Here is a 9,321-nt window from a genome sequence, read left to right on the forward strand (position 1 = left end):
CGCGCCCAGGATTTATTATAATATTCTTAACTTTGAAGAGTCTAACTTAGGACAGAGTAAAATGTTAATGCAAATAATCGATTCATTAATGAATGTTGCAAAAGAAGATTTGCTTTTTGGTCCTTTTGGTAGAATTTAGCTTCCCTCCCTCCCACACTCAAGTAATTATACTTTCCTGTTGATAATTTGGAGAAAATTTAGCTTTTGTAGGGATGAAGAAATATGGGGAAAGCATTCCCAAAGTTCTGTACATTACAAAGTTTTAGCTTTGAGCCACAGAATGCTGGACTAGTACCAACGACTGGATTGTCTTTTTGGGATATTGATACAACATGATTGGGAGGGAGTATAATATGTCAACCAATGTCATGTATAATAGGACTAGACTTTGCATATTATAAAACTTTTACATCAGGAATTAAATTGCACCGGCTATAAGGAAGATGGAGGAAGAGACAACTAGTAAAGTGATGTTTTCAAGTAAACTTTCTGTAGGTAAAGGTAAGACAATGACAATAGACCAAATAGCCTGACCATTCTCTGGATCAGCACATAGCTAGAACTTTGTGCACCGGTTGCCTTTTACCTTTTGCGTTGGTAATCAAGACTATCAAATCTTTTATGCAGAATTATGTGAGTTGCTGTCAGCATTTGGGGTGTATTTTATGCAGCAGCTATGGATTTTGATTTCTGCCGGGGAGGAATATGAAGGCATGCCTTCATTGTGTCATACGCTGTGAAACCAATTGCCACTGAGGGAACAATCTGCCAACAAAACAAAAGAGACAATGAGTTACTAAAGAAATCTAGCAACACAAATATTAAACAGTGGATCCGATCCATCTTAGAATGATAGTTTGCACTATATTCTTTGTCAAATGCTAATACATGATTCCTCTATTTGCTAAATAGTAAAACACCTATAAATGCAACAAGAACAAATCAAAATTTAGAAATGGTAGGAATTTGGGTCGTGTTAGGAAGTGCATAAGTGTGACTTCTCTCCAGAACATATAGCAGAAAAAGCTTCTCCTAGACATATTTTTTGTGGTCTGGAAGCAGATTAAGGTAATTCAGAATAGGACGGCAAAAAGAAAGGTGATGAAAACTGGTAAATTAAGGAAAAAGGAAGGAGACGAGGATAGTTTTCATTTTGGAGAGTGGCGAAATGACAAGGATAGTTAATTTATTAAGTCATCCAGAAGAGAGAATTTTTTCAAAAAGACTCGTTAAATGTGATATTTTACATAACACAAATCTCATATCTCAGTGTTTCTATACTCTTTGAGATCAAGTATATATGCTGACTGACTTTGTTTTTTCCAAACGACATGGATATTTATCCTGTATATTGTATAAATGAACAAAATGATACCACACAATTAGCAATGGTAATTTGGGGATTCTACAAATTTATTTTGTTTCTGAACCCCACCGAATTGACCTGAAAGGCAACACCCTTATGATTTTTCCAATAAATAGTAGGGCAATTTGCATCATGCCCTGATTCAATCAACAAAGTAATAAAGCTAAAAACAGTAAGCAAAAATAAGAGATACTTTGTCTACTTTTCCCTATCAGAAATGTCAATTTTATTATCAACTTTATGATATCCTTTCAGTGAACATTCAATAAGTACTTCTCAAAGCACTGTAGTCGGACAAGCTTTGTGTTTTAGTCACAGGATAATTGCTTTTGCTTTGTCAGTCATTCACATTTATCTGTTTTCGTTTCTGCAGTTAAGCACCATTCAAGGTCCAAAAAGCATTTCCACTAAAGTTTAACCCAATTCCCAAATGAAGTGTGTGCCAAAATGTGAATTATCGGCAAGATATATTAGCATTCAAAATAGGGTAAACTCGAAATTCTTTAAAGAACAAGTTAAAAGATTGTAGTTATAGTGGAAAAGGCTACTACAGAAACGAACTTATTACCTTCATATAATTAACACTGAGACCTGCAAATAATTGTCTCCAACCTTGATTACGAACAATGTAAGAAAGGCCATCAAGTGTGTTCTTATATCTGGCTCTGTCCTGCATTGACGGTTGCAGATGCTCTACCTGAAAAGAAAAAAAACATTTTGCTTAGTTTATTGATTCATATGTACATGCGCAAAAATCTATGTTGCTTGGACTCTTCAAAAATGTCACCGCGTATGTATTTTTGGAGGATCTAACAGGGGCGCGGCCGTATTTTTGGAGAGCCATAGCAACATAACTCAAAAGTGTGTAAAACACTTAACTACATTTATATGTGGAAGTGCTAGTGCACAATAATTGACTAATCCCTCAATTTCATTTTATGTGACACTATTTTTCTTTTAGTCCGTTCCCGGAAGAATGACACTTTTTTATATTTAAAAATAATTTAACTTTAAACTTTCTATTTTGCACCACACAAATGTTCAAGCATGTATAAGACTACAAGTTCCAAAAAAGCATGTATAAGACTACAAGCTCCAAATTTCTTTCTTTCTTAAACTCTGTGCCCAGTCAAATAAGTTCACATAAAATGAAACTATGGGGTTTAGTACAAATGAACACAAGTTAATCGCTCAAATATTGGTGGAGTTCCAGAACCACAGATGACGCACAGAGTTACTAGTTACTCTGCCCTGGATATAGAATGGACATGAATTCAAAGTACAAGAAACTTTTTGAGGGCATAGGTTTTGACAGACCAGAATATCTGCACCAATACTGGTCTAATACAAGCACTAATTCAATCAACAGAAGATGTATAGAGGTTACATTGAGCTATATTGCCATGTCAGAGTGAGTAATGGGTGATACCTGCATCTGCCTCCTAACCACGTCCAATGGATATGTAAATGTCTGACCCAATAAACCAGCTATAGCTCCACAAGAGAGACGCATCAAAATCGAGGTTTGTTGCTCTTCAGGAACATGCCTCTTTAACTCCTCGTAAACGTAAAACTTCAATCCAGCGTAAGGAAGAATACCAATAAGGGTAGGCCCTATTTAGAATATAAATTGAGTCATTTTGTGCATCACCGATATTCATAAAGAATTAACCATAAACCATGAATAAAGGCTAGTCCTATGGGTAACATAAATCAGTATATGGATTTTCTCGATTTGCTAGGGGGCAGACAATAGGAGTAGTGATGATGTTTTTATGATCTGATCTGCCTTCCCTATGTTTTTTGTACTTTCTGTACCATCTTGGTACATCTATTAATAAAACTTTTACCATTTAAAAAAAAGACCTAGGCAATGCATGTACAGCCATGGACATCAAGACAACAAAAGATTGTGAAAGTTAAAAAGCTCGACAGACTTCAGAAACGAGAGATATTAATCTACACCTTCACAAAGAAGAATGATTAAATTTACTCTTTTATAGAGATTGTCTTATTTCCTTTTTTGGGTTGTTTTCAAATGTTGTCCATTTTCCTAGTTGAAAACATTTTACCTCACTTTTTCTATTATCTTTACCTAGGATCCTCTTTTTTTTGTAATAAAATCCCAAATTTATCAAACTATAATCTTCATCTACTTTTGAGTCCACCTGTTTCGAGCTATTATAAAATTTCACCTTATACCTAGTCAAACTAAAATATCGCATAGAAGGATTAAACAAGTGACACGAAAAACATGTTCCATCAGTTTCAGAGTTTTTTCAACACCGCAGTAAAGATTAAAAAAATAAAAGTACGTGAAACAACATAAAACCCAAAATTAATTGTCTAGAATTAGTAAGAAAGCCCCTCATCCTTTTTTATTGAGGACGTAATTCGAGGGGTTTACGCATTATGATATTCCACAAATTTCATTTATAGCAAAAGCAATTCCAACATTCTCTTAGTTTTGCATATCGGAAGAAAAGAACTACATATAAAAGAGGAAATAAGGAGATAGTGCCAACAGGTGGTTGCATGAGTTCGCAAAAATAAAATAAAGAAAGAACAAAAGAAAAGAACAAAAGATAAAACATAAGAATGACCAATTATGGAATCAAATTCAAGTTCAACTTGAATATGCAATCTAAAATTTGGTGCCTATGGTTATTTGCCATGATCTTCAAGTCGATGAAGTTCACCTTTTATATCTACAATATAGCAGAACATGCTTCATGACTTAGGTCCTTCACGTTTCAAAAGTTTTATGACCCAATTAATTGCAGATGAGTCAATCAGGCAGTAAATGTTCATTATTTAATATGATACAATAAATACTTACCAACACCTCGATAAAGTGCACGGAGTCCTCCCTCCTTATAGACAGCCTCTAGGACATTTTTAATGCCACTATATTGAGGATGAGTTGGTCTAATGCCATTCCCCAAATTTCCTCTTGTGTCCTTGACCTAAAAAAAGATAAAGGAAGAGGATGAACATGAGATGATAGCCATCCAAACATTTTAATACCGTGAAAATAGATCGAGTATTCCAACACCCAAAAGGGTAAAATTTATATCTGTTTCATCAAGTGAACCTACATGAGGCTGAGAGTAAGACAATATAGAACCATCCGCTAGATCCTTAGTGCAAAGTAATTTTTGAAGGTAAATCTGGCATATATAAGATACCACAGGATAGCCAAATTGGAGCACACAATTAGTGTGATTCTTTTTTATGCAATTCTTGAATCAGTCAAAACGATAATTTCCCAACATGTGCTCTTTATCTCAAAAGACAAGCTTAAGCAGCAAATTGACACCAGGATGCAGTTTTTACTGATTGATGTACCAGGATGGAGTTCTAGATGATTCACACAAAGGATGTGACATGCCAAATAGCCAGGAAAGAGATCTGACAATTTTTAGTCCTCCCTCATACATTAGTTTACATGAGTGTTTCATAAAGTAGGGCAGCTTACCTATGATAGCTTACACATCTTAATGAAGTTACGAGGTCTATTGCCATTTTGATTAACTCAAAAAATCAGAAACAGCTTTTTCAGTTTTTCCTACTAAAGCAAGGCAATTTGTAAGTGCTTCCAATTAGATCAATTTCCAACTTTGCCAGGCGGGGTTAATGGAAAAACTTCAATAGGAAAACCACAAATATGCACAAAACTAGTCATGGAAAAATAGTAAAACTACCAAATACAACAACAACAACAACAACCCAGTATAATCCCACTAGTGGGGTTTGGGGAGGGTAGTGTGTACACAGACCTTACCCCTACCCTGGGGTAGAGAGGCTGTTTCCGATAGACCCTCGGCTCTATCCTTCCAAGAACTCCCCACCTTGCTCTTGGGATGACTCGAACTCACAACCTCTTGGTTGGAAGTGGAGAGTGCTCACCACTAGAGCAACCCACTCTTGTCTAAGTAAAACTACCAAATGCAATCAGATATTCACCAAGAAAAGGAAGAAAATCAAATGTATTTTAACAAATTAAGCACCTGATAAGCCAGTTTGGTACGAGCCAAATCAAGGGGATAGGTACATAAAACTGCAGTTCCTCCGGATGCTGAGCCAGCTAAAAGATCGACAACAGGTCCTGTTCCTAAGGCAGAGTAATTATTCAATATCCACCCTCGATACCGCTCATAGGTCATGTAATGGAGTGCAGCATATGGTACAATTCGAAGAACACTTGCTCCATTTCCTCTGCAATACATGACGTCATGAATAAAAATTCCTTCGACAACAAACTCTAGTTTTTAAAATCAAATATACACTTACTTGTAAAATCCAATAACACCTTCATGCTTCAGAAGCTTCTTTAGAGATTGATAAACTCCAAGGGAATGAAATCCTTCAGTTCTTGTCTACAAAAATCAAGGAGGAGCGAGGGGGAGGAAGTTAGGATTGTCATAATGAACTAAAAGTGAATCAAAGGCATCAAATCACCGGATAAAGTAGCCACATGCAGAATGTAAAGAGAAAACACACAACGAGCATCTGGCAGATGCATTCAAGTGGAAACACAAGAACCTCAACTAAGGACTGGAAACAACCGGAGAAGTTGACGCTGCATAGATTTCAACCCATTTTAGAAAACAAACAAAACTAACAACATAGAGAAATAAAAACTCTCCTTAGAACATTCATGGAAGTAGAGTGGTGTAACTGTTTTTCATTCATCCAATTCCAACCCCTAATTAATCTAAACTTGTATTAAATTATTAGAGAAGTACTCCAAGCAGACTACTTTCTCTCAGAATTAAATGCATGCTCGTAGAACACGTCAAGAGAAAATGTCTAAGCATAACATACATCTAAACAAAAAGTCATTCAGTTTGTGAAAACCATTATAAATTGGCATAAACAAGTGATCATATTAAAACATGGGAAGCTAGTAGAACATTTCTTTGTTCACCTGTAAAAGTATTTTAACACGTTCCAAAGGAGCAACAGCAGTTTTAGCAAATGCACCAGCAGCTCCTCCAGCAATAAGCTCCTTCACATATATAGGCAAACCATCAAAAACTGAAACCTCTCTATGAGCAGCAGAAGAAGAAGAACCATCAACAAGCCCTGCCACGTTTCTGGACAGAGTAGACCCTTGTGAAGATGAACCCATCTTTCAAAGTTACAATCTTTTTTAGCACCAATTACCAAAACTAGAGCCTATAAATCAAAACGTCTTACTATCCACCCTGTAGATTATAGAACTGCTTGTCCCACCTATCTCTTGGGATACAAAAAGGTAAAACTTTTTGCTCAAACAATGGCCTGAGAACACAGCACTGTATGTTCACAAGCCTCCTATCTTTTTCTTCACCAATTACAAGTATCATCAAACAGATGCAAAAGTTAATTGAAACAATAGGGCTTACAAGTTCCAAACCAAATACTTTTTTCCAATCAAAACAACCCCATTAGTCTATATCTTGCCCATATGAAATTGCAACAACCAAATCAAACAAATCGCCCAAATCCAAGAACATCAAGAAATTAATCTGTGACCAATAACAAACCCAGATCGATAAAATTGAAGATAACCAATAAAATCAATAATACCCCTTTTTGATATAAGCAATGTCCAAACGGATCTATAATGCACAGATATGTATATATTGGGTTTTCTCAAAAGATTCTTTTTTTTTTCTGAGATTCTTGAAGGTAACGTTTTGTGTTGACTTGTACCAAGATTTGTTGCCTCCCTATTTCTAGGAAGGCTGCTTCCGAATGCGAATGGGAACGGGAATTTTGTGAAGTGGTCAAAGTCGGTATCCATTCATGCAAGTACAACGTGCCTGAGTTTGGGCCCACAAAACCTATGACTTCCTCATTAAAGGTGGCGATATATTGCTATAATTATTACTTTTCAAAATAGATTACATTTATAATACATGGACATGTAATATTTTTATATGTTATTAATATATTTTAAATTTATTATAGCAAGTTATTTAGTTTATTTTCTTTATGACAGTATTAAACTTGTTATGAACAATTACGTTATTATAAACAGATACTTGTTCTAGTAGGTCATCCTAATATGATGATATAAAAAATATAACTTAAATTCTTTTTAAAAATGTGAGTAAAATGGTGAAAAAGAAAACTAAAAAAAGGTCTGGATATTTGTAGTGGAATTTAAACTCCGTAGGTGAGTGACCAATGAAAAAGTTATACTATCTGTCATACTGCAACTGTAATTCCAAAAGTAGTGTAATTCGATTTGTAATTGGATAAAATTCGACAATATGACAAAAGGCTAGAGGCGCTAATGAAACGAGCAAAGATCTATACCTCATTGAGTTTAACTTATCTTCTTACTTACAATTTTGATATTATGTTGTACGTAACTAAAAACATTTTTTGTGATCTCAAGAAGTAGTTCATAAGAAATAGCGTGGCTAACTAATTTGCAAATTATATGCAAATGACACAAATATTAGTCTGGTTTGGAAGGACTATAATCCAAATCAAACTTCTAGAGAAAATTTAGCCGATGGTCATTTAACTTAAAGGTTGTAACACAAAAGTCACGTTTATTTTATATCACGTAAAACTGTCCAACTTAACGTTTGTAACACAAAAGTGAAGTCACTTTGTTATTTTTTTATTATATAAAAGTCATCTAACTTTGATCAAGTTATCTAAAAAAATAATCTCACTTGAATATTTATATTTTGTACCGAAAATATGACATGACAAATCAAATAGGTTAATCATATTTGGGTTAATTTAAAAAACTTCCCTTTCAATTTCGCTTCATAATATTAATCTCTGTTATGGTTTACGATATCACGTTTACTTTTCTTATTTGAGTTCTTAGTGATAACTTTTCACTCATTATCATTCATACAAAAATATGATTTGACTATTTTGCTCTTACTAATATACTTCTTTGGTTAGTAAATTTTATAAACATCTGTTTTAATTAGCATAGAGTTATGGTTAGAGCATCAAGCTATTCAATGACAAATACAAAATCTACGAGCTTAATATGTTCCCATGGCTTTAAATTGTTACAAAGGAATCAAAATAAGCAGATAAGAGTAATTTCGTAAATCATAAAGGAGATTAGTATTAGGAGAAAAAAACTCAGGGAAAGGTCTCTAAAATTAATCTCATTACATTTAATATGTTTTATTAAGCTAACTTGCATTTTAGGATGTCATGACATATTTTTCTGTAAAAATATAAATATTTAGGTGTGATTTATTTTTTAGTTAAGTTGGCCAAAGTTTGGATGAATTTTATGTGACAAAAAATAGAAAAGTAATTTTGGTGTGATGAACTTTAAATTGGAGACTTTTATGTGACAAAAAAATAAAATAAATAGAAAAGTGGCTTTTATGTTATAAAATTTAAGTTAAATGACGACTAGTGAAATTTACCTCAAACTTCTATTAGTTCTATATAGTGATAACCTCATTATACTTCAAGTAGATCGTTTCTACTTGATTTAGATTCTTTTTTACTCGTTTCTTTGTTAGTTGCTTTGACGTAATATTCCATAGACTTGTTTGCGTGCATTTTCAATTTAATTATTTGGTATTCGAAATTCACATTAATCAGAATTTGTGTTTGATAGGTTTATTAAGAAAAGTAAAACATCCTTACTAGTTAACAATAACAAGTTGTTTAATTACCACACCCTTCAACATAATATGTGAAGTAGTCAATTCTTCTCTTGCCAAAAGAGGGGAGGAAAAAAAGTTAATACTGCCCAACTTTTCCCACTTCCAAGAGAAGTTATAGTACTTGATTAAGTGACAGATGAAAACAACTAAAGAGAATATCAAGTTATACTTAAGGGGTTCCATATAAAAGTGATCCGTTCTGTAAGTAGTTTTGGTTATCTAAACAAATCTAGTACATAAAAAATTTGGTAAAAGAATTGGTATAAGAAATCTAAGGTTGAGATGGAGGAAACAGAGAGAGAGTGT

General features: G+C 33.9%; 1 protein-coding gene across 1 annotated transcript; it reads right to left on the bottom strand.

Moving 5' to 3' along the window:
- Positions 1-223: 223 nt before the first annotated feature.
- Positions 224-7,133, bottom strand: LOC107830070 (mitochondrial carrier protein CoAc1). The gene is made up of 7 exons (XM_016657555.2): positions 6,297-7,133; positions 5,660-5,745; positions 5,377-5,584; positions 4,206-4,332; positions 2,796-2,980; positions 1,935-2,063; positions 224-765 (listed from the first exon to the last, which is right to left on the bottom strand). Exons 1-7 carry the CDS (start codon positions 6,498-6,500, stop codon positions 664-666), a joined length of 1,041 nt encoding a protein of 346 aa, XP_016513041.1. The 5' UTR covers positions 6,501-7,133; the 3' UTR covers positions 224-663.
- Positions 7,134-9,321: the final 2,188 nt, after the last annotated feature.

Source organism: Nicotiana tabacum, chromosome 23 (assembly GCF_000715075.1).
Source record: "Nicotiana tabacum cultivar K326 chromosome 23, ASM71507v2, whole genome shotgun sequence".
Taxonomy (NCBI): Eukaryota; Viridiplantae; Streptophyta; class Magnoliopsida; order Solanales; family Solanaceae; genus Nicotiana; species Nicotiana tabacum.

Excerpts from the sequence above, each read along its gene's own strand:
- LOC107830070 (XM_016657555.2), bottom strand. The coding sequence starts at position 6,500 with ATGGGTTCATCTTCACAAGGGTCTACTCTGTCCAGAAACGTGGCAGGG. Across the intron at positions 5,746-6,296 it reads GTGTTAAAATACTTTTACAG|ACAAGAACTGAAGGATTTCA; the intron begins GTGAACAAAGAA and ends TGATTTTTGTAG. Across the intron at positions 766-1,934 it reads TCAGTGTTAATTATATGAAG|ATTGTTCCCTCAGTGGCAAT; the intron begins GTAATAAGTTCG and ends TTTTGTTGGCAG.